Below are 26607 nucleotides of genomic sequence, written 5' to 3' on the forward strand. Positions count from 1 at the left end.
ACTTTATGCACTATAATCACCTTCGGACTTTCCGAAGCTTACGCACTCGACAACTAGTCGATTCTAATCGAAGTCTAATCCTCGAATTTCGAGAATTCACTTCCTTACATAAATGGTGAAAAATTAGAAAAAATGGTGCAAAATTGGGCGAAAAGTAGGGCCAATTTTGGTAGAATTGCACAATTTTACACCATTTTATCCAATTTTGCACCATTTCGTTCAAAATTATATAATATCTTCTTCTCCTCCTCTTCCTCTTCCTTTTTTCTTTTTACACCATTACACCATTTTTACACCTAAAAAATTTGCATTCTTTGGACGCTCTTATCTCCCTCGCTGGAGAGTAGGACTCGAACGACTATCTTGAGGTCATGGATCCACTTCTTCACCATGGAGTCGAGGGCGCCCCACTCGATCCTCTAGACCTCCTCGATGCTCATCTTGTCAACATCGAGAGCGGCGAGGGTCTCTACGATGGTGTCGCGGCGGACGGTGATGTACATCTGGCTCGGCTCCTGGCCGTACCCGGCGCGAATCATGCGGTCGGCGATCTCCGCGAGGTTGGCGACGACATCGGCGCGGAGGAGGTCGGTGGAGAGGGATCCTCGGCCTCTTCCTTAAACGCCGCCGCCACGGGAGTCCTCGAGATTGGCATCGTGGGGGTGGGGTCGGATCTGGAGGAGGAGGTGGGGGCGTCATCGTGGGAGAGGGAGAGGTAGTGGAAACAGGAGGTGGGTTCGTCGAAGGAGAAAGAGGCGATGGGGAGGGCGCTGCGGAGGAGGAGGCGGCGGAAGAAAAAAAATAACGAAGGAAAAAAAAAAGAGAGAGAGAAAGAAAAGGAATAAGGGTATTTTCGTCCGATGGCGAAAAATCCGGCCCGAATCTGCAAAATTGAAAAAAGTGACCCAGTTTTGCAAAAGCTCAAAACTTGTGGATTTTTTATGCAAATTGGCCAATATTTATTGGTTCTGCGTTTTTTGCAAAAATTAAATTTATCTTTTAAATTTATAAATTAGGTCTGAATTTTCAGTATATTGTGTAATTTTATTTTAAACCGTATATTTTTTCTTTCTTTTCTATTTTTTAGCCTTCTATGTAGTAATTGTGACGTTTCGATGTGAAGAATTTTTTTTTCTCTTTCTTCTTTCTTCTTCCTTTTCTTTCATGCTTCGCATCCATTTTTACTACCATATCTCATCATTTGCACCCTACCGCAGTAGCTGCCCTGCTCCGACGCGCTCTCCTTTCTCACCCTCCTCAAATCGTACGGCGCCCTCATCGTAGTCATCGTTCACAGCCACGTCCTCCACCGCAGCCTTCTTTCCTTGATATGTACCACATCCGAGCTCACATTGCCACCGCAAGCATCGACGGAGGTGTAAACTGTTAGATGTATGCCCTAGAAGCCAACCAGGCCGACACATGTATTCTTTTTAGGACATAAATTTGTATTTGACTTTAAAATATTATGAATAAATTTGGGTTATTATTTCCATTCATGTTGTGTATGTGTCCATGAATCGTCCAAGGAATTAATAAGATGATGACATATATTCTCAAGAGTTGAGAATTTGAGACATGTGTCATTGGTGGTTAATTCCTAAATGCTCCCGATCAATGGATCATCACGGGGACGGTGATTGATCCAGTGAGATTGGTGCATAGGTCGCTTCCCTTTTGGATAGACGAGTCTCGAGTCGACAGTGTGGGGACACTGAAGCGAATATGCAGGTGGTTGTTAGAGAACAAGGGTACCGAGCGTGACCAACGCGAGAAGTCACTTGGATGTCTACTCACTCGTCAGTGACTTACTCAATTGTTGCAGTAGTGTGACTGGTCCTTTGACCTGCGGTGCCTCGGCTATTCACAATGAGGTTACTGTAGTTTGACTGTACATACACTTGGTCCCTAGCCATTCGGGTCCTTGCGGTGCATGTTGGCTGCAGTAGGTTCATTGTAGGAATAGGGTGCGCACTTAGATGGAATCTATCTCCCTTGGTAGATAGGGGTGTTAGTCCTATGTGATTTATGAGACCGAGTTTAGAAGACCTTGGCCAGGGCAGAATAAATAGCGGAAAAGGGTTTCCGATATTAGAAACTCGAGTCGAATAAATTTAACATATGACAGACGATGGGGTTTGACGAGTTATTCCATAACCTCCGTCTAGTCGGGACTCATGATAGAAGGATTGTATCACACGGTAACTGCACCAAGAGGTTCAGTATTCCATTCTACTGGAATGCCACTACATGCTGCTAGGCGTCACTGGTGGATTGTGAGACTCATGAGAATTATCTAGATGATCGATAATTCTCATTGGGCTGAGTTGGAATTGTTCTAATCCATTGAAAGGAGTTTCAGTGATATTGTTGATAGTGATCAAAATATATCTCACTACCAGATAGAATAGAACCTATGGGGTCACACACATAAGAGGTTGTGATTGATCGGATAGCTAGATCGCGATTATTGAATCGCCGGAGGACCTAATTGTCAATATGTTGATAATTGGACTAATTTGTAATTGTTACAAATTAGTGGTATTAAAGTGTAAATGTTACAAGAGAGGACTTACTAATAGTTAGTAAATTATAAGAGGACTTATGTGCAAATGTTGCATTATTAATTTGATAAGATCAAATTAATATAAAATTCAAGTCGAATCAAATTAGGATTTGATCGATCTAACCAATTAAGGAAAAGATAAATTTAAATCTAGATTTATACTTATCCTTAATTGTCATTATATTATTAGGAATAGGATTATATTTCTATATATATAACATACGGGAGTTTTTAGAAAACCCTATCCGTCATCTATCCTCTCTTCTCTCTTCCATCTTCTAGCAAGAAAGACGTCCTTTTGCAAGAGAGCTAGCACCCCGGTGAGGACATCGATCAAATCAAGAACCTCGTGTGGATACCTATAGAGGCCGGACACGTGTGCGGCTTCAAGAGAACCGAATTCCACGATCATCAAATTGAGGGGAAGATCTATCCGCGAAAAAGGTAAAGATTCAATCTTGTTTTTCTTCTTTAATCTTAAAACATGAGGGATCCTAATTGCGTGGTTTTTGAGATTTAATCTCGAGAGTTTTCAAAAATCAAATTTGTTTGATTTCTTTTTCCGCTGCGTTTTTACCGTACGCAATTTTCTAACATAAACGAAGTAGGAGAGAGAAGTGCGGCGTCCATATGAGGGCATTGGAGGAAGAGGGAGAGAAAACAAAAGGAGAAAGAGAGGAAGTGTCGGCGAGGAGGAAGAGACGAAGAGGAGGAAGAAAAATCCAAACTTAATCTGGAAAATTCCAAAAAAGTGACCTATTTTTACAAAAACACAAAACCAGCGAATCCATTATGCAAATTGGTCTTATAAATTATTAAAATACATCCGAGAACGAAGTAAATTACGAATGAAAAAGTAGTAAAAAAAATTAGTTATCGTAATGCTTTTTACTTTTTGTGTACTAGTGTGAAATTTTTTAATAGCATAAAAAAAAAAGAACTATAATTTCAAAACATAATAAACAGAGTGAGAAAGATAATAATTATGTAGCTTTTTTAAAAGCTCTTCTTAAAATAAAAAAATCTGATCATCAAACTAAGTAATCTAGTAAATTAGTCTTAAATAACAAGAATACTTAAAGGGGTCAGCATCCTACCATATGGCGGGAAGTCAGGTTAGGTCGAGTCACATTCGAAATAACAGAAGGTTGGACTGGGTCGAGTCATGTATGAAGTATCATGAGACTAGTTGGCCTGAGTCATAATCAATATCTATAAACGTTGTATCTGTACGGTTTAAGTGAACTGGTTGCATCTTTTTGATAGCTCAAGCTTTTGGAATTAATGATAAGCGCCAACGATTCGATAGCACGCAACTAGGCTTCAAACTTAGAATCAGGTACCAAATATCGAGCTCTTAACTAACTAACTGCGGTAAGTACGATCTGTGGTAACGTGGAAATTTTGATCAATGAAACAAAGGCTAAAATACAGAAAATCTCCTTATAAATATCCGATTTTTTATTTTCCTCCTTACTTTCAAAAACTTACATTCGACCTCCTCAAAAATTTCAAATTGGTTCACTTAGCCCTCCCGAGTCAGGGTTTTGTTACTATTCTGTCTATTTTGTATAATTTATACCGAAAAACTCATGAAAATAATAAAAATACATTAAAAAAATTGGTTTTTTTTCCTTAACAACAAGTAAGGATAATTTGGTTATTTCACCCTCCCTACCGCCTGGAAATATTTCTGAAATTTGAGAGGGCAAAAGATAGGTTTTTAAAAGTTAAAGAAAAAAAATAAAAGAGCGTGTATTTATAGGAGAGTTTTTTTGTATTTTAGCCAAAAAAAGGTGGAATAGTTACAAAGTCATCGACTTCCTATTGAACATACAACGGTAAGAAAAAAGAGAGTTTACTTGGACTTCAGATAAACTAAAAATTATTTTCAACTCAAAAATCACTGATGGGCAAAGAAACGAGCCAAAATTTTCGCACTATAGCATGTATAGGAAAATGTATAATTCTAGAGGCCTTATAGCCAAATCAACCATTCTTACATATTTAAGAAAGCGGTGTTACAATCACATTTCTTAGCTTATTTTTTTTAAAAAACATAAATTGTAAGCTTGGTCCTCAAACTGTAAGACCATTGACACTTTAGTCCTTAAACCTCAATTCGTTATAATTTTTGGCTCGAACTTTCGGATTTGTTGCAATCATTTTTTGCAATTCAAATTAGTTTACTAAATTTTAACACATCGTTAATGTAAAACTGAAGTGGTATCGTAATTACTAGCACATCAACAATCACAATACTATTATATCACTTGTATATTAGCGATATATCAATCTTTCATTATCCAAATTAGTTTATAAAACTTTATTGTAATAATTCTAAAAGTTCAAGCCAAAATATTACAACAAATTATAGATTGAGGATCAAAGTATCACTAGCCTCAAAGTTTAATTACAAAAATACCCTCACATGAAATAACTTTTTAACCTGCTGTATAATGAAATGATATTTTTAACCTTCATTAATCAACAATTAAAATTTTTTTTTTATAAAATAAAGTACCGAATCATTTCTCAAAACAAAAAACATGTAATTACAAAAGGATCTCATGCTTTTCTACATTGATCAAATTAGAAATTCTCCTTGTGGAAAACAAACTTTGTGCTTGTTTTGTGCGAAAAATCCTAAGCTAATTGCCTTAGGGCGTGTCTGGATCCATGTAAAATGAGTCCGAAAATTTTTTTTCAGTTGAAAAATAGTTTTCCATTGTTTGGTTCTTTGTAAAAAATTTTGCTCGGAAAATTTTTTTTACGAATAGGTGGAAAAATCGCGTTTTCGTTTTCCGCTTTGTCCGAGCGGAAAACGAAAAGCTATAGTGAAAATGTCAGGGCTCACAGGCGCGGCTCCATCCTTTTGCGCGCGGTCCACGAGGTGTGCTTCACCTCTTGGACCGAGAGAGAGAGAGAGCAAAGTCGGGGCTCACAGGTGCGGCTCTATCTTTTTGCGTGCGGTCCACGAGGTGTGCTTCATCTTTTTGCGTGCGGTCCACGAGGTGTGCTTCACCTCGTGGACCGAGAGAGAGAGAGCAGTGAACCTAGCTCTCTCTCCCTTTTTAATTTTATATATATATATATATATATATATATATATATATATATATATTCTAGTAAAATGTATGTGCAAATGCACGTAATAATTATTAGAAGAAGTTATAATTTTTAAAAATTATTTTTAATTTTAGGCCATATTTTATATGATTGCCAAATACGTATCTGTCTGCGATCACGAATGACGCACCTCGCACGGTTGATCTTATTTTCAATTTCCCGTGGGGTAGTATTCATGATTCAGATTAAGATTTGAATATGTATGGGTATCAAGTATTGTGGATTCATGGCTTCCAATAAACGCAAGCGTTTATTGTTAATTACCCCTACAAAGTGTTAGGGCACCTTCGATTGAGAGACCTTTGTAACGCCGAAATGGACTGAAATTGAATAAAAGGTGGATTTTATAACACAATCCGTTGTATAGTTACACGGCTTAACCAGGGGCATACCCCCAGTGTACATGAATGTAACATAAAAGAGAAAATGATTAGTTCAACGACATGACGGTCGATTGAACTGGGTTGCTCTATGGCGATCGATTAGATTTTGACTTGCTCAATTTAACGACATGGCGGTCGAGTAGATTTAGGTTGCTCAGTTTAACGACATGGCGGTCGATTAGATTTTGACTGGCTCAGTTAACGACATGGCGGTCTATTGGGATTGATTTGCTCAGTTTAATGACATAGCAGTCGTTTGGGTTTGGATTGCTCAGTTTAACGACATGGCGGTCTATTGGGATTGATTTGCTCAGTTTAATGACATGGCGGTCGTTTGGGTTTGGATTGCTCAGTTTAACGACATGGCGGTCATTAGATTTGATTTGCTCAGTTTAACGACATGGCGGTCGATTAGATTTTGACTGGCTCAGTTAACGACATGGCGGTCTATTGGGATTGATTTGCTCAGTTTAATGACATAGCAGTCGTTTGGGTTTGGATTGCTCAGTTTAACGACATGGCGGTCTATTGGGATTGATTTGCTCAGTTTAATGACATGGCGGTCGTTTGGGTTTGGATTGCTCAGTTTAACGACATGGCGGTCATTAGATTTGATTTGCTCAGTTTAACGACATGGCGGTCGATTAGATTTGATTTGCTCAGTTTAACGACATGGCGGTCGATTAGATTTGATTTGCTCAGTTTAACGACATGGCGGTCGATTGGGATTTGATTTGCTCAATTTAACGACATGACGGTCATTAGATTTGATTTGCTCAGTTTAACGACATGGCTGTCGATTGGGATTTGATTTGCTCGACTTGGACTCACCTTCAGCTTAAATTCTGAGTTTGGAGGGCATCACATAGGTGAAGGGCAAGTACACGAAATGGACTTGACTTGGCATACATGAATTTGAAGGTTTAAATTCAAAAGTTTAAATTTCAAGTTAAAATTTAGAATTTTAATTTAAAATTTGAACTTGAGTTAGTTTTATTTTGAAATTGAATTCTAATTAAAGTTCTGAGTTTGAGGTTGAATTTAATTGTAATTTTAATTTTACCTTGATCTTACATGGGATTAAGTTTGGTTTGCATTAAAAGTCTATTTAAATCTGCATCTTAAATTTGAGTTTAAATTTAAATTTTGGTTTGATTTCTTTCATTTAGCTTGCATTTAGATTTAGATTTCAGATTTAAGTTGGATTGAATTTAATTTGATTTTATGATTTTGGTTTAATTTTGAATTGGAAGTTAGTTTAAATTGAATTTAATTGTCATTTGAATTTTAATTTAGTTTAGTCAAGTTTAACTTTGGTTCAAGTTTTAATTTGATTTAATTTAAGTTTTAATCAAATTTTAATCTCATTTTTAAAAAAATCTCATTCAGATTTTAGATAAAAAATCAAATTCAAAATGGTCCATGCCAAGTCCATTATGTATTTGTTTATGTCACTAGTCCGAAGTCAAGTGCATCATATGCAAGTCATAATTGAACTAAAGTTCTAATTTGACTCAGTTTAGTAAACTGAAGCATACAGCTTTTGGATATTATTAGATTCCAATTGAGTCCTAGTTTGACCCAAATTCGCACCTGTGGTCGGTGCACCAATAAATGATTATCAAATCTTCTTTTCCGCCGAGGGCTAAGCGCCAAACAGATAATGTATTAAATATCTTATTCGCCGGCGGCTAAACGCCAAGCAGATAATGTATCAAATCTTCTTTTCCGCCGGCGGCTAAGCGCCAAGCAGATGATGTATCAAATATCTTTTTCGCCGGCGGCTATCAAATCTTCTTTTCCGCCGGCAACTAAGTGCCAAGCGGATAATCATGGAGTTTTCTCAAACATCGTGGTTGTCGATGTGGTAGCGAGTGGCCGCCATTATCCTCTGTCGAGGACAAGGTTCCGACAGATAATCACCAATCTTCTCTTCCGTCGACGGCAAAGCGCCAAGCAGAAGATCGACGGGTTCGGTGCTCCTCCATGTTTGTCGACGGTGCACCCGCAGATGGCCGGGCAAAGATTTGTCTTGGGCATTTCATCGAACAGGTGATAGATCGAATGCATAGTGTTAGAGGTTGCAGCTTTGGTGACTCCTCAACTAGCAGTCACTTGAACATCAAGTTGGGACCCGTGATGACCACTGAATTTGAGGTCGCGATCATGTTCGATGTAGGGGTCGTGGCCGCACCATAGTTATAGCCCATGGTTGTGTCGGGCTTGAAGGCCATGGGCACGCCAAAGTTGCAGTTCGCGGCAACATTCGAGCTTAATTTCATGGCAGCATTAGAGTAGGCGGCCTCAATCACGTCGCCGCTGGAGCTCGCCATAGATGGGTGGGGTAGTTTGGGACGGCGCGCGAGTTGAAGGCGTTGATGTTGGTCTGCAGCGATACGCGAGTTGGACACGTCGAAGTCGAACCACGGCGGCACACGAGTTAAGAGCGTCGTCGTTGGTAAAGGCTGCAACCATGTAAGTCGAGGTGTAGAGGCGCCGACGTTAGAGGTGTTGCGGCAACGTTAAGGTGGGAAGCCGCGGGCGGTGCGGTTCCGACTCTGTTGCTGGAGATGTTATCCATCATGTAGTTATGGAGAACTATTGTGCCTTGTGTAATTAATCTAGTTGGGTACGCATGCTGGGCTCCCCTCTCTTTTTTGATGATATATTTTTCTTACAAAGAGAAAAGCATCTCTTTTTCTCTTTTGATAACACATCTTTTTTTATAAAGAGAAGAGCACCGCTATCTCTCTCTATCTTTTTCTTTTTTGATAATATTTTTACAAAGAGAAGAGCACCGCTCTTTCCTTCTTTCGATGATGCCATATTTTTTATAAAGAGAAGAGCACCGTTCTTTCTCTTTTAATAACACATTTTTTATAAAGAGAAGGGCACCGCTCTCTCTCTTTATGTACAGATTGGATTCGCCGTCAAAAGATGTGTCTTGGGCATTTCATCAAACAATTGGTAGGTATGATTCGTCGGCGCCAACTCCGTCAGAGTAACATCCTAGGCGGCCTTGTAAGCGGCGAGGCTGATGTTGTCACTGGCGAGCCTGCTGCACGTTTGCGAGGTGCGAACCGTCGACATCCAGGAACTCATCGAACGAGTCGTGGCAGGTGTCAACGAAAGTGCCGGTGGCCAAGAGCTCGCTGTTGGCGTCCACAGGCCGCCCGCCGCCGCACACCAATTGCGGCGCATTCTGCAGCGCGTCCACCACCTACGCGTGCTCCGCCTTGAGCGCCACAGCCTGGACCGACGCCACGGCTCGTTGTGGCCACAGACCGAACACCTGGTGAGCGGTGACGAGTTGGTTCAGTGCGGGGGTGAGTTTGGTGGAGGCGAGCTTGCACGCGGTCATGCAGTTGTCGATGAGCCTCTGGGGTTTGCGGAGGGCGCGGCTCGCCGAGCTCCGGTGATGAAATTGGACGAAGCCGACGCGGCAATCCTCGATCTCGCCGTATCGGGCGAACGCGGCGCGGAGCCCCTCGGAGGTGGTTTCCCACCCAAGGCCGTGGACAAAGAGCTTGCTGTTGAAGGGATCGGCGTCGGCGGCGCTCAGGAACTCGTCGAGCGTGCGCGGGTCGCGCGCCGCCGCGGAGCGGAGGAGGGCGTAGAGGACGCAGGCGAAGTCGCAGTGGAGGCCCTTGTCGTGGGAGACGAGCTCGTTGGAGAAGGTGAGCCCGGGCATGAGGCCACGCTTCTTGAGCCAGAAGATGGCTCAGCAGGAGCCGGAGAAGAAGCCCTCGACGCAGGCGAAGGCGACGAGGCGCTCGGCGAAAGAGCAGGCGGCTTCGGCGGCGCAGGGGTCGGCGAGGAGCAGGCGGCCTCGGCGGCGCAGGATCGGCGAGGATCGGGCGGCTTTGGCATCGCAGTGGTCGGCGAGGTGTCGACCAACTTGGCGTCGCGGCCCGCGACGAGCAAGTCGCAGGCGAGGGCGATCTCGAACCCGGCGGTGACGGCGAATCCGGCGACGGCGCCGACGATGGGCTTGCGGCACGCGGCCATGGCGGCGACGGGGTCGGCGGCGGGGTCCTTGACGTCGCCCTTGAAGACATCCTCGGCGGCGGTGAGGTCGGGGTGACGACGACGAAGGAAAACTTCTTTTCCTCTCCTCTGTTGACATACGTGAGAGGAAAAGAGGAAGTTGGGGTCACATGGTAAAAAGATAGGTTGATGATCATTTTTTTAATCCCCCTCCTCTCATTTCTATCCACTCCTCCTCTTTTTATAAACTGTGCTGAATGCTAGACGAGCCCGTTATTGTTGGGTGAGTAGTGGAGAGTGGGTGATGGGATAATGGGTGGTTAATGAATGGTGGAGTAATGGCATAGTTAATAGATAGTGGAGTAATGAGGAGTTTAGGAAGTTTGTTTTAGAATTGAACGGATTCATCAAATGAGATAATATTGAGTAGTAGGAAGTTGTCAGGATTTCTTTTTAATCTTTCTCTCTTGGCAAGCCCAACATTAATTGAATATAGGTCCAAATCTGCTGTATTGAAAGGTGCCTCCCATTAATTAATAATTTATGCACGAACCTAAATATTGGCCCAATAAAATATATCTTACATATATCTTGTTTGTATGTCGCCTTTATGGGCTAGCTCAAAATTTGGCCCAATAAATAGTTTTCATCTATAATGTTCTATAAAGGGTCCAAAATTATGTATAATAAAATGTCCCCTTTTTTTATTTTCTATTTTTCATCTTTTGAAAGACTGATTCAAAAGTGGTTCAACAGTATCTAAAAAATTTAAAATAATAAATCACGCTATTAAGAAAGATATGCTTTAAATGATAAATAATTAACAATAATCTCTAATGCAAAAATTACTTTTGAAATTAAATAGAAAAATATAATCCGTTAGGAAATAAATTTTTTAAATTAAATAGAAAAATAAAATCCGTTATCTTAAAAAGAAAATATATTTTGAAATTAAATAGATAATACCTAAAAAAGATATTTTAAAATAAAATAGGAAAATATCTTTTATAGAATTTTCACACCCGTAATCTGTTATAGAAAACTTACTTTTGAAATTAAATAAGAAAATTTATTTTTTAGGATTTTTGCATCAGTAATCTGTTACAGAGAACTTATGTATTCATTGCGGTTTCTATTTCTATTTTTATTCTTATGTTTAAAATTTTTCGTACGGAAAGAGAAAAATGGGCGCTAATTTTTCCGCCGAAAAATGGATACCCAGAATATACGTGCTTATATATATATATATAATTTTATTTTTTATATAAATATATTATTATATAATATTTTATTTATAAATATATAATAATTATTTTATAATATTAAATATATATTATTATATATTATATTACATATTTATTATATAATATATAATATATAAATTATAATAATTAAATATATTATGATAATTATTATATATTAATAATATATAATATATATAATTAGAGAATATATATAATAATTATAATATACTAATAATATATATAATAAAAAATATATTAAATAGTTTTTCATCTACTTTTTCTTTTCTTTCAACCAAACAACTGTCATGAAAAACTACTTTTCTTTTCCTACAAACCAAACATAAACGACGTAAAACTTTTTTCCACTGAAAATTTTTTTTCACCGAAAATTTTTTTTTCCACAGTTTTACGTGAAACCAAACACACCCTTAGCTCTGGAGTGAGCCTTTGATCACCACAGAAGAAAACTCCTGCGACCAAACAAAATTATTTTTTAATTTTATGAAGTTACATACTAGAAAAAACTTCAAATACCACCCCTGTAATTTCATACGTTCTCACTTTAGTACTTTATAGTTTAAAGTGCATCAATTTAGTGCCCTATGATTTTATTTTTATCTTTTTATTATCGATTCCCCTAATTTTTTTCGTTAAATTAATGACAAAATTAAAACTAAAGGGTACTAAAGTAAATATTCGATAAATCTAGGTGGGGTATATGAAGTTTTTTGTATATAATTTAACGAAATATTAACGAAAAAGCTGACGAAAAGATAAAAATAAAACCACAGGACACTAACTTGATACACTTTAAACCACATGGTACTAAAGTGAGAGAGTGCGAAACCACATGGGTGGTATTTGAAGTTTACCCTACATACTAATATGTGACTAAAGACACTAACCAACTCTTTGATTTTGATGATTCACTGTAACGTGCTTAAACACATTTCGCCAATTCGGCCTGCGAAGTGAGTCCTAACGCGGGTTCCCAACACGATATTATGATACCACTTTGGCCGCTAATCGGAGGTCTACAGATCTGCTACAATTTTAGAGTTATTGATTGGAAAAGATGTTGTACTAAATAAAATTTAAATATAAACATATAGAACTTACATGAACTACAGATCATTTTGAGCAGACTATCCAATTTTTCAAAATTTTGATTTTATTATCTAACTTTTTGATTTGTTTGATTTGAATTAGTCAACGGAACCTTTACTTCAAACTTAGAATACGTTCATTTATCCTTGAAGGTTGAGGTCAACCCTAGGGGGACAGCAATCATCCGAACAGTATAATTCTTAATCAAAGGGTCAAAAAATCGAGAGCACCAGATCCTTTATGCTTCCGATAGCATAGTAGCTCCACACTATTGAGGATGGACTTTTTTTTGCATTTGGATCCCTCAAATTTTTTTTTTCACAAATAGATACACCAATTTTATAATTGTAATTTTGGCCCTATCTCTGCCATACAGGTGCCACATCAACGCCACACGAGTAGGGGCGGGGGAGGTGGAATAAGTTGAACATGGTGAATCATTTACTATGTCTAAACATGATGAATGAAATATAAGTATGGAACACGGTGAACTATTGACTGTGTGTTGAACCCGATGAATAGTTCATCGTGTTCAACTTAACGCCCCTCCCCACCCAGCTTGCGTGGTGCTGATGTAGCATCTGTGTGGTGGGGATAGAGACAAAATTGTAACTATAAATTTGATGGAATTATTTATAAAAAACCCTTTCTTGAGGGGGCCAAATGAAAAAAAAAGCCCTCTGGGAATAGGGGTGTAAACGAGCCGAACACGAGCGAGTTAAACGAGCCGAACACGAGCTCGTTTATTAAACGAGCCTAATATGAGCCGGCTCGTTAAAATTTTACATATAAATGAGTCTTTTTATAATTAAACTCGCATTTATATTTTTATTTTGCTAAAAATTAAATAATAAAACTATATATTATATATAATTATTTATCTATATATAAAAATATAAATTATATAAATTATATAAATATAAAATATATGTATTCGAGCTGTTATCGAGCCGAACACGAGCGAGCTGACCCCAGCTCGTGTTCGGCTTGTTTATTAAACGAGCTGAAAAATCCAGCTCGTGTTCGGCTCATTTACTAAACGAGCGAGCGATCTCAAGCTCATTTCGAGCCAAACACGAGCTGGCTCGCGAACAGCGAGCTGGATTGCCACCCCTAATTATTACTGATATGGTGCAAATGTGTTGGTAAGTAAGTATATTATAGCGAAACTCGCTTGGTTTNGCTCGTTTATTAAATGAGCCGAAAAATTCAGCTCGTGTTCAAATCGTTTACTAAACGAGCGATTCGATCTCGAGCTCATTTCGAGCCGAGCACAATCTCGGTCGCGAACGGCGAACTGGATTGCCACCCTTATATGGGAATTGAATACATATTTAAGTAAGGCTAACCTATCTTTTGATTGAGAGGGGTTAAGTGAGATCAGTCGCTAAAGTAGAGGGTGCATTTTATAATTTTTCCGGAGCTTTTTCGCTCACTCCTCTACACTCGTTGCTCAAAATGGCGATGGCGGCGGCAGCGGCGGCGGCAGCGGCGTCTCCCAACACTTTCTCCCTCCTCAAACCCCTCCGCTCATCCTCCTCCCTCAAAACCCTAACCCTAACCCTAATTCGCTTCCCCTCCCGATCCCGCCCCCTCCCCGGCGTCCGATCCCTCTTCACCGGCATCGTCGAGGAGATCGGCCGCGTCGATCGCCTCGGCCCCTCCGCCGCCGCCGCCGGCGGCTTCGAGCTCCGGATCGCCGTCGACGGCGCCTGCCTCACCGTCACCGACTTCAACCCCGCCGCCGATAACCCTAACCCTAGCGGCGACGGGGACGGCGAGGGCGAGGGCGAGGGCGAGGGCGAGGGGGGTTACTTCACGGTGGGGCTCTCCCCCGAAACCCTGCGCCGCACCTCGCTCGGCGACCTCGGGGTCGGATCCGCGGTGAACCTGGAGCGCGCGCTCCAGCCGAGCTCGCGCATGGGGGGCCACATCGTGCAGGGGCACGTCGACGGGACGGGGGAGATCGCCGGGTTCAGGGCCGAGGGGGACTCGCTCTGGGTGCGGGTGCGGGCGCCGCGGGAGCTCCTACGGTTGATTGTGCCGAAGGGGTTCATCGCGGTCGACGGCACGAGCTTGACGGTGGTCGGGGTGGACGACAACGATGGGAGCTTCGACTTCATGCTCGTCGCGTACACGCAGCAGAAGGTCGTTATCCCGATGAAGAAGGTCGGAGACAAGGTCAATTTGGAGGTGGATATACTCGGAAAGTATGTGGAGAAGCTGCTGCGGGCGGGGGCCTCGACGTGAATTCCGTGATCACCGAGGAAGGAATTTGGCGTTGGAGTAATATGATTATGATCTCTACTCTTCTTTACATTGTTTTAGTCTCTTCAGTTTATTACAATCTAGTCGCAAAACTAGAATTTGTATCTCAATCAGGTTATTGCATTAAACTTACTTTCAATTTCTAGTAGGAGAGTAGTGTGGCAATAGATTCGGTTGCTTTATGGTCTTAAAAGTATATGATTTTAGGCGCCGCGTCATTGCCATGTCATTACGAGGAGATAGTGCGGAGGTTGATTCAGCAGAGACATCATCCTCTGTTAGGAAATTGAAGTTTGCGGACACAATTGCGACAAATTGAAGTTTGCGACATTCATGAAACTTCACAGTAAGTTGAATTATCAGTGGTGTAACTTAACCTGATGTGTGGTCGCAAAAGGTTTTTGTTGGTGCTGTTAAATGTGCATAACCTTATGTGTCTCTTTAGTCAGTTCCTTCATCCTTCTTTCTGCTACACCAAGAAAATAGGAATGAATGTATAATTGAGCCATATGGAGTATAAATTATCGAAAGAATAAGACCATGCTGGGATAGAACAAAGAAATTTATTGATGGTCATATCATAGTATCGCATGAAAGTAGAAATCTGGTGTAGAACAAGAAGACTAGAAGAGAATGGTTTCTATTATTGAGCTTTGTCAAAGCATTCTTCCTTTAAGATTGAAAATTATCACTAGTGGACCATCTGATGAGTCCAAGTAAGGAGGATTTCTTTTGGTAGGCCCTAATGTCTTCTTCTCTTGGATTTGGCTTTAGAAAAGTTAGTGGTAAGCTCTATCATGATCTCAGATTTGGTCTCAATTTTCCTGGAGCATGCATTTGTTAAATATAAATATTAAAAATGCTGTTCATCGATAGCTTAAGCTTTTAGAGATAGATGGTTGTTTTTTATAGTTTAATATGGTATCTGAGCTAGAGCTCCTGAGTTCTAAGTCTTCTTGTTTAATTTTCTTCTATTTAATTCTTCCAAGTCTTGGGCTTATCAAGAAGTCTCGAGTTCAGACGTGAGGGGGGGTGTTAAATATAAATATTAAAAGTACTGTTCTCTGACAACTAAAGTTTTTGGAGACAAATGGCCGTTTCATATTTAATTTAGGGAAAACTTCAAAAACCCCCCCTGTGGTTTCATGCATTCTCACTTTAGTACCCTGTGGTTTAAAACGTATCAATTTGCCCCCCTGTGGTTTCGTTTTTATCTTTTCAGAAGCTTTTTCGTTAATATTTCGTTAAATTATATACAAAAAACTTCAGATAACCATCTATGTTTATCGAATATTTACTTTAGTATCCTTTAATTTTAATTTTGTCACTGATTTAAGAAAAAAAAATAATAAAATTGATAACAAAAAGAGAAAAATGAAACCACAGAGAGGCAAATGGATACGTTTTAAACCACAGGGTATGAAAGTGAGAATGCATGAAACCACAGGGGGTTTTTTTGAAGTTTTCCCTTTAATTTAACAGTATTTACTGGAGAAACCTCTGCAAATAGAGCTGTATCCCTTCCCTGTGCTTTGACTCCCTTTAGACTTTGTTTGGAGGTAATAGAGAGGAGAAAAGAAAATTAGGAGAGAACCATTGTTTTGTTTTTTGGGGAACGAAACTAAGGGGAAAGAAAAGAAAATTAAGAGAGAACCATTTTTTTTTTTTTTTTGGCGACGAAACGAAGGGGAGCAGAGAAGAGAAATGGAAAGAAAATGAGTGAAAATACGCCGGACCGAACCAAAACCAAATGTCAAAATTTCATGTGAAAATACGCCGGACCGAACGAAGGGGAGCAGAGAACGATGATGAAGGTTAACTCGCTCGTGACCGTGGCCATGGCTGTTCTCAGCTGGGGATGTCTCCGAACTGGAATCCGAATGAAACGGATATATTCCATGCTAAATGGATATGGATTTGGATATGAATATTAAAAATAAAAATCCGACGGATATGAATTTTGACTGCACCCAACCCGAACCCGAATTTATTTTGTAAGATATATATATATATTTGATGTTATATTTGAATTTGTATTTTAAAAATTTAGATTTAATATAATATATTTTGAAATATTGAAAAAGGAAATAATTATTTCGGGTTCAAATTTTTGGGTTCAGGTTCGGGTTTCAGATTTTTGGTCGGTTTCGGATTTGGAAATGGATTTTTAAAATCAGTCAAGTTCGGATTCGGATTCAGGTCTCAGGTTTGGAGTCTATATTATAGGAGACTCATGTCCGTCACTGACGGTTCGGATTTTTGAAAATCTGTCCCGAATCTGACCCGTTGATATCTCTATTCTCAGCCTTCTCAAGGGAGGTCGCCGCGGATAGACAAGGATAGTGCTGCTCGGAGCATCATTGAAGATGGAGACAAAAATTGCGAAGGAGGGGGGCGATTATCGATGATCGAGGATGCTTCCAAAGTAAGTTCACGAGCGGGTTCACGAGTTTGAGTGCAATGGCGAAGTGGTGGTAGCAGTGGGAGGGAAAAATCTGGCGTATGACGTGATATTGCATTATTTAAAACAAATTGCATTATTCGAAAATATGTTGTACTATTTACTAAAAAAATTACACTATTTGATACATATGTTAAACTGTAAAATAGTATAACTTTTTTGATAAATAGTGAAAAATATGTTCGAACAGTGTAATTTATGAATACATAGTATAATATTGTCTCATCCGCAAGATTTTTCAATCTACTACCGCCACTAACTCGTCACCATTGACCACGCTCTTTGCAAACATGCTTCAGAAGCATTTCTTGATCAGTGATCGTTACCCTCCTCTGCCACTTTCATCTCCATCTTCGACGAAGCGCCGAGTGGCCATGACATGAATGGGTCGGGTCGCGCTCACAGTATTCATGTCGCTCGTAGGGTATTCGTGGCGTGAACACCGCGGATGAGTTGGTGTGGAGGTGGTAATGGTAGGATAAGTGCAAGGCTACTACCGGCGATGGAGATATGACCCGCGCAGAGAGGGCGGAGGAAGAGAAGATGGAGTGTTTAAGGCGCAGAAATGTTTTGATAGGTTTTAACAAATTTTGATCCGAATTTGTAAAAATAAAAAAAGGGTCCGATTTTATAAAAACTCAAAAACAGTGAATTTTTTTTGCAAAAAGACCATCTAATTATAATCTAAGGCCAATTTGCATAAAATATCCATTAGTTTTCGGCTGTTGCGAAAGTAGGCTACTTTTTTAGACTTTGCAGATTCAGATCGAATTTTCAGAAAACCGACAAAAATACTCTTATTCTGTTTTCTCTCTCCTCTTTTTTTCTTTTTTTGTTCTCTCTCTTTTTTTTTTTTTTTTTTTTTTTTTTTTTTTTTTTTTTTTTTTTTTTTTTTTGAAGAGGGTGGTGGAAGCGGAAGCGGAGGCGGAGGTGGCCCGTTTCGCCTTTGTCCTGCGCGCCCTCGTTTTCGCGCTCGCTTGCGCATCGTCCCTCCGCCTTCCTCGCCTCTGACCTTGCCAAGATCGCGTCTCGACCTTTTTTCTTCCCCTCTCCGACCCACCTCCATGACCTTCCAAGACGATAACGAGGGTAGCGCCGCATTTTCTTTCTCCGCCTTCGTTGGCGCAAGCACCGACGCCAGTGCCGGAGAAGAAGGATTCGGAGCAAGTGCGGGTGAGAGCAGAGTCGAGGAAAAATATACAGAAAATAAAAAAAATAAAAAAAAGAATAAAATATAAAGAAAAATAGTTATTTTTACAAGAAAAATAAAGAACTATAGAGAAAAGGAATAGATGATAAATTTGAACTGTTTAAGGGGATTGTTGTACTGTTTCAGAAAAATGTTGCATTATTTTTGAGAAAATTTATCCTCTTTGAGAGAAAAATATATTTTTTTTGTATGAAAATTATACTCTTTGAACGAGAATTGCACTATTTGATCAAAAATTACACTATTTGGCCAGAAAGAGAAGGATGAGAAATAGTATAATTTTTGCTCAAATAGTATAATTTTCGTTCAAAGTGTACAACTTTCGTTCAAAAAGTGCAACTTTTATGTAAAAATATATATTTTTCTCTCAAAAAATGTAATTTTTTTCTAAAACAGTGCAACGTTCTTCTAAAACAGTGTAATATTTTTCTAAAACAGTGTAATATTCTCTTGAAACAGTGCAAATTTATCTTCTTCTTTTCTCTTTGGTTCTTCATTTTTCTTGTAGAGTAACTATTTTCCTTTATATTTTACGGTTTATTCTTTTTATTTTTTATTTTTTTGCATATTTTTTCCTCGGCTCTACTCTCACCTGCACGCGCTTCAAGTTTTCCTTTTCCGGCATTGACGTCGGTGCCTGCGCCGGTGAAGGTGGAGGAAGAGGATGCGGTCCTCTCCTCGTTAGCGTCGTGGAAGGTCGCGGAGGTGGTAAATAAGGGTTGAAGAGAAAAAAAAAGAAAAAGAATGAGTAAAAAAAAAGGAGACGAAGAGAACATGATCCTGTCCTCTTTACTGTTGTAAAGAGTTTGGGAGGCGGTGGAGTAGGGTCGGAGAGAAAAAAAAAAAAAAAAAGAGGTCAAGGTGCGGCCTCGGCGGGGTCGGAGGCGAGGAAGGTAGAGGGAGGGTGCGCGGGCAAGGGCACGTGGGACTGGCGAGGCGGGCCGCCTCCGCCTCCGCGTCCGATTTCGCTTTCGCTTCAACCGTCCTCTTTACAGCGAAAGAAAAAAAAAGAACAAGAGGAAAAAAAAAAAAGAGAGAGAAAAAAAAAAGTATTTTGGTTAGTTTTTTAAAAAATTCAATCTGAATATGTAAAAATTTAATAAGACGGTCTAATTTTGTAAAAATTCAAAATTAATAAATTTTTTGGGGCAATTGCCTATATACCCCTGAAAAGTTTTCGGTTTTCTTATTTACCCCTCTTAGAAGGCTAATATTGAAAATACCCTTCTTATGTTCTAAGTTTTTCTAAAATACCCTTACAGTTAAGTTCCGTTAGTGAGCTGTGTTATCTTTGAAAAATTACTATTTTGCCTATTCCAATATACCCTTGTACCATAACAAACTTTTCTTATATACCCTTCATATAGCAAATACTTTTCTTATTTGCCCTTCAGCCGAATCCGGAGCAGAGGGCGTGCAGGGGTCCGATGGTGCTGCGGCCCTCTTGCTCCTGGCGCCGGCCAAGGCAGTGGAGGAGGAGAAGGACGACGAGAGCGGCGAGAGATGGGATCGTCGCTGCGGCCCTCTTGCTCCCGGCGCTGGCCAAGGCGGCGGAGGAGGAGGACGACGGCGACAACGAGAGCAGCGGTGGAAGAGGACGACGAGAGCGACGAGAGAGGTGGTGTTGGAGGTGGAGGTGTGGGAAGTGGTGGTGGTCTGGGAGGAGATGAGGCGAGGTGGAGGCGGAGGAGCCGGCCGATGGTGGCGACCAAGTTGGGAAAGAAAGAAAGAATAATCTTAGGAATTAGTATAATAAGATAGGGGCAAAATAGGTATTTTGTTTAGATTTTAACTCTAGTATAAATTTAACCCATGTTTAACCCGAGTTAAGCTAACAGGGGATAACTGCGGGGATATTTTAGAATAACGGTGGAACATATGAGGGGCATTTTAGAAAGAAAAAAAAAATAGAGATAGATCGGATATTTTCGAACGCATGAAGGGTATAGAGGCAATTATCCCAAATTTTTTTTGTGCAAATTGATCATAATCTAAATGTGAAAGTGAAAAAATATATTGGTTAAGATATTGGGGTTAGTGCGGTGCGGTGGCGCGCTGTACTTCTGTGGGCCTTGTTTGACTTTTTTTACACCCCTATTATTATAGTTATTTATATTTATTATTATATATTATTACTAATTATTATTATTTATTATTATATATTATTATTATTATTATTTTGCTCTTAACTACTCATACTACTGACGAACAGCTGGAACATTTTTGCCTCGTCGTTTTCTGCACATCTGTGCTCGTCTTCTTCTTTAAACTATTTAGGAGATCGAATTTTAATTTATTATAAATTTTAATTTAAATTTTTAAAATTATTATTATAATCGAGTCTCATAATTTAATTTAGCTGACTAAATATTCAAACATTACTGATGTAAAAATGATACGATATCTTAGTTATTTATCCTTTCTTAATTACAATACTAACGCCTCACTTCTATGTTAATGATTTATCATTATTTAGTCCAATAAATTGTGTTATAAGATTTAATTGTAACAACTCTTATAAGTTCCGAGTCAGAAATAAAAAAAAAAAAAATTATAATTTGATGATAAAAATATCACCCGTCTCATATTTTGAGAACAAAAGGTAATAAGGGATAGCTTGGTTACATCTTACATGTAGCTGTAACTGTATGATAGTTATAATTATATGCAAATATAAATTCGGCGTTTGGTTTGATATATTTAACTCATCTGCTACAATAGGAGCTGTAGGAGGAGGTCTAATTGCAGCAGTTGTAAATACACTCAAATTGACCGTAGTTCCAACTGCAGCAGTTGAAGAGAATAAATTTAAACAAAAGATAAGTTATTCTTCTTAATTATTATTATTATTATTATTTACATTGTAGCCAATCTCACCATCATATATATAAAATGATAAAACTTTTAAAATTATTTTTCAACTGCATGCAACCGTTATTTATCCCTCTAGTGCTTTTTACGACATTCAATCAAACAGGATGCATATAATTGTAACTGCAAGCATCTTTGAGTACACTGTATTTGTAATTATATCTAATCAGACAGTCCCTTACTGATTTAGGATTATATTATTTTGTCCCTTACTGAAAAAATTACAAACAATTCAGGGAAAACTTCAAAAAAACCCCCCGTGGTTTCGCACTTTTTTATTTTAGTATCCTGTGGTTTAAAGTGTATCAAATTAGTACCCTGTGATTTCTCACTTTATCACTTAGTACCCTGTGGTTTAAAGTGTATCAAGTTTGTACCCTGTGGTTTTATTTTTGTATCAAGTTAGTATCCTGTGGTTTTTAAACCACATGGTACTAAAGTGATAAAGTGCGAAACCATAGGGTACTAAATGAGAAAAAGTAAAACCACAAGGGGGGTATTTGAAGTTTTCCCAACAATTTAATATCCACTCTATACTTTTTAATATATATAAAATTTATTTAAAAAATAAATAAATAAAATGATACCAAATAATGCCTTAGCAAGTAAATGTGGATTTTTGATACATAAAATGTAGGGGCAATTTCATGACTATCCTTATAAATTTTAAAAATATCACATATACACCCTCAAAAGTTTGAAATATCATAAATACCCCCCAAACCTTATAAATTATCATGAATACCCTTGCCATCGTCCTTTATTTGCTTCAGTTAATTTTTACAAGATAAAATGATGTTTCCGCTCCTAATTATTGGTGAGTAAAAGTGTCTATTTTAAAGTAGACCCCTTCAACTTTTTTTTTTTTTTTTATTAATAAGACCTTTTAAACTTTCAGTTTTTTTATTAGAATTTTTGCACATAGTAAACTTTTTTAATCGAGATATCTCATTTATTAATTTACTATTTTTTTAAAAAAAAATTGGTTGATAAAAATCACTCAATTGTAAAAAGAAAATAAAATTGAGAAGTGTCAATAAAAAAATATTAAAATTAAAGGGGGTCATTCGAATGACCTATAGGTGAAAGGAATTTTATGCATTTTTATTTTAGTGTAGAAAATAAATTTTATATGAATGTCACATGAAAAATATTTTACTATCAAGATTTTTGGGTATCTTTTTTTTGTGTAATGTATGTAAATTATTATATCTAAATAAAATTTTAACAAATTAACTATTGAGATAACATTAAATACTAATATTGATAGTTATACGTTGTAATTTCACGGCAAAAAATAAAAAAAGAGCATGAGTATTATATTTAGCAAACTATAAATATTTTATTAAAAATTTTAAAAAGTAAAGTTGAGTTGGTATACTGTTCAAAATTTAGAACCAATCATCTAAATAACTTTAAATTTTCATACTTTGTTAAATTGATATTAGGGGCATAAATGGTATTAAAAAATAATGGATAATATTTTTCATGAATTTTTTACCCAAAGTGCATTCATGAGTATTTTTGATCTTTAGAGAAGTATCAATAGTATTTTTAATTTCAGTGGCATTTATGATATAATGGCTTCTAAGAGGGGGGTATTGGTAAAATTATTCATAAAATGTAAGTCCTAAAGCCATGTTTGAATACGTGAATTTTTTATTCAATATATTCACTTAAGTTACTTAAATCCTATTTGGATTTGGATGTGGGAATAAATTATTCACGGATAAGTTTATTAGTATAAGAATTTTTTAATATAATTGTAAGTGGGAAGTTTAACTTTTTTTAACTTCTTGAAATTTCTTGTTATTCATAATTTGGTAGGATAATAAGTTTATCTTATTCTGAAAAAATAATATGAACGCTGAATATAATATTCCATCTTATTTGATCATACTTTTCATTGTCCAAATACACAAATTTCTTAAGTAAAATAAGTAGACACACCAAACAAAATATTCATGGTTAATGAATTTATACATTTGGTTCATACAGATTTAGAATGATAAGATAAATCACCTTGCAGAAAAAAAAATACTTATTCTATTAAATTATGAATAACAAGATATTCAAAACAACGCATAACATTAAACTTTCTACTTATTATCATATCAAAAAAATTTTCATATCGAATTAAATTATTCTTGAATAATTTATTTTGACAACTAAATTGGGTTTAAATGTATTTTGTGGATGTGCACATTGCATTGTTGCTCATAATACAACAACTAATACACAACTAATCCTTGTTTCTTTCTTTTCCTGAGCCAGCATAAGAAACAGGGTCTCTCTCTCTCTCTCTCTCTCTCTCTCTCTCTCTCTCTCTCTCTCTCTCTCTAGAATATTATCTTATATTAAAAAATAAATAAAAAAACAAAATCACTTTTGCCTCTCAATCTCATCCCTCCACCTATGTAGAGACCAAATCCCACCTCCATGCTGATCTGTCACCTCCCCTTGACACGTGCCACCCTCCCCCAACGCCCCTCCCACCCTCCACTTCACACGTGCCCCATCTAGAGCAAATCCAGCTCTTGTATATATACACACACCCATCACCTCCTCCTTATAGTAACTGACCTTTTCTCATTCTCTCTCTTTTGTTGTTGTTGTTGTTCTTGTTGTTGTTAAGTAACTATTACTACTACTATTACTCCTTTCTCTTTACTTTCTAATCCCATGGCAAGTTCAGAAGGTCTGAAACACCGTTCCAGAGATGATACTGACCCTACTATCACCACCACTGCAACCACCATGAACGCTGGCGTTACTAAAAGTAATGATAAGAAGGTTCAGAAGATGGCGATGGCGCGGCGGGGCCTCCGCTCCCTGGCCGTCGCCGTCGCCGTCCCTCTCGCCCTTGCCCTCGCCTCCGCTTGCCTCTCCGGCGGCGGCGGCAGCGGTGAGTCCTCGGCGAGGCCCTTCTGGGGCCTGCCGCGTTGGGTGTTCGGGGCGGCGGCAGTGTCGACGGCCGGGCTCGCAGGCCTGTCGGCGTGGCTGGTGTGGGCCGAGGGCGGGTTTCACCGCCGGCCCGCCGACCTGGGCCTGTTCGCGGCCCAGCTCGCTTTGGGCCTATTGTGGGGACCGCTAGTGTTCAGGATCGGGGCGACGCGGCTGGGCCTCGTTGTCTCCTTAGGCCTCATAGGGTGCCTGCTTTGGTGCTCCAAATGCTTCCACAGAGTGAATCCAATTGCAGGGGATCTGCTCAAGCCTTGTCTTGCTTGGGCTGTTTTCCTTGCAGTGTTTAACCTAAAGCTTGTTTAATACTATATATATAGTATTATATGTGTGTGCGCGCGCTTGGATTTTAGTACTCTTTTTTTTTTTTTAATTTGGTCTAAAAATGGCTAAATTATACAATTTTGGTTCTCAAACTATGACGAGAAAGGTGATATTTTGGTTTTCAAATTTTAATTTATTATAATTTTTAATTCGTTCTTTCTGAATTACTATAGTTGAGTCTCACGATCTAATTTAAATAGCTAAATATTGACAAATTGTATCCGTAGAGAAGCGGTGTCCAAGTATTGTCATGATGTTTGACAATAATTAAAATATTATATTGCTTTTGCATCAATAATTTGTCAATATTTAGTCAATAAAATTGGACAGTGGAATTTGATTATAATAATTTAGAAAGATTAAGTCAGAAATTATCATAAAGTAAAGTTTGAGGGCTAAAACATAGCGCGCCTCTTAGTTTGAGGACCTAAAGTGTAATTTATCTTCTTTTTTTTTGTTTGTTCCTTTTTTGTTCTTTCCCTTGAGAATGTAAGTTGCAGATGATGTGGGATGTTCAGAGAATAATGTTACAGCTGATACATGCAGATTGGTGTATTTTATATACTAAATAGATGAGGTATTTTCATCTTCAAACGAATTTTTAGTTCTAAATAAATTACTCGAGGTTATATATATATATATATAGAGAGAGAGAGAGAGTTCGGCTATTATACTATCGAGTTTTCTGCCGTTAGATTTAACTCTTTGATCATTTTCACCCGTTAAATTATGCTATTCAATCCTAGAGAATAACTATTATCCTAACTGCACATTTTTTCAACCAACGATCGAAAGCTCGATAGCACCATCGTCGGATGAAAAAATATGCGGTTAGAATCATAGTGATCCCCTATGGTTGAGGAAGTTATTGATCAAATAGTATAATCTAACGAATAAAAATAGTTGAAGAATTAAATCTAACGGTGGAAACTTCATTAGCACCAAGCATTTGGTACCATCGATAATATCTCAGCCAAACTCTCTCTCTCTCTCTCTCTCTCTCTCTCTCTATATATATATATATAGGGTCTAGCTACTATCCTATTAATAGGATTGGGACCCTTATCCTATCAAGTAGATTTGAATGATCGGAACTTCAAATTGATAATCGGCACCGTGGAAGTTGATCTACACAATTAGAAATGTTTAGAAACCAAATTTTGTATTATTTAAAAATCATTATCAAGTTCATCTTAAGAGTTGAAAAATGAACGGTTATAAATGAATAACCTTCTTAAAATAGAGGTTAGACTTTCTCAGTTCGTAATGAGAGTTATCAAACATTATCTAAATAGTATAAAGAATTTTCTATCAAAAATTCAAGCAATTTGGATTGCTCTACACCGTTAAACAAGCAAACGGCTCATATAGGCCGTCAAAAATTGTCGATTTTACGACACTTTGATCACCATGTAAATCATTATCAAAATTTATGAAATTTAGTGTCTGGATATTTCAAATACTTTAGATCAACTTAGTATTTAGATCAACTTCAACGGCTCCGATCATCGATTCGGAATCTCGATCATCAAGAACAACTTGATAGAACAAGTGCTCCTATCTTATTAATAGGATAATAGCATTAGCCTATATATATATATATATATAGAGTTCGGCTACTATACTGTATAGAGCCTTTTGTACTCATAAATTTTTTACCGTTTGATCTACACTTTAATCATTTTCACCCGTTAGATTATACTATTCAACCAACCACCCACTCTACCCTAGGGGGCCCACTATCAACTTAACCGTAACCACTTTCCTCCCAACCGAACATTTTTTAATCTGAACGGCCAAAAAATTATGAGTACAAAGGGCTCTATACTCATATGAGTATAGTAGCCCCAGCCTATATATATATATATATATATATATATATATATATATATATGAATTAGGCTTGAATACTATTAATAGTAAAACGCTCTTTTTGCTATCAAATTTTTAACCCTTTGATGAAAAATTATAAGGTTAGGATGATATTAGTCAGTTAGAGTTGAGTGGTCCCACTAGAATTGAGTGGTCCCGACAGGGTTATAGTATTTAATCCAATAGTTAGAAATAATAAAAAGAGTTGATCCAAATGCTAAAAA

At 38.1% G+C, this 26607-nt stretch overlaps 2 protein-coding genes across 2 annotated transcripts; both read left to right on the forward strand.

Annotated features, from left to right (window-relative positions):
* Nucleotides 13798-15111, forward strand: LOC109719083 (riboflavin synthase). Its single transcript, XM_020245606.1, has one exon. It carries the CDS (start codon nucleotides 13875-13877, stop codon nucleotides 14664-14666), a length of 792 nt encoding a protein of 263 aa, XP_020101195.1. The 5' UTR covers nucleotides 13798-13874; the 3' UTR covers nucleotides 14667-15111.
* On the forward strand, nucleotides 23747-24546 carry LOC109719645 (translocator protein homolog). The gene has a single exon (XM_020246427.1). The coding sequence runs from the start codon at nucleotides 23909-23911 to the stop codon at nucleotides 24491-24493; it is 585 nt and encodes a 194-aa protein (XP_020102016.1). The 5' UTR covers nucleotides 23747-23908; the 3' UTR covers nucleotides 24494-24546.

This window comes from Ananas comosus, linkage group 13 (assembly GCF_001540865.1).
Source record: "Ananas comosus cultivar F153 linkage group 13, ASM154086v1, whole genome shotgun sequence".
Taxonomy (NCBI): Eukaryota; Viridiplantae; Streptophyta; class Magnoliopsida; order Poales; family Bromeliaceae; genus Ananas; species Ananas comosus.

Coding starts and splice junctions, on each gene's coding strand:
- LOC109719083 (XM_020245606.1), top strand. CDS start 13,875: ATGGCGATGGCGGCGGCAGCGGCGGCGGCAGCGGCGTCTCCCAACACT.
- LOC109719645 (XM_020246427.1), top strand. CDS start 23,909: ATGGCAAGTTCAGAAGGTCTGAAACACCGTTCCAGAGATGATACTGAC.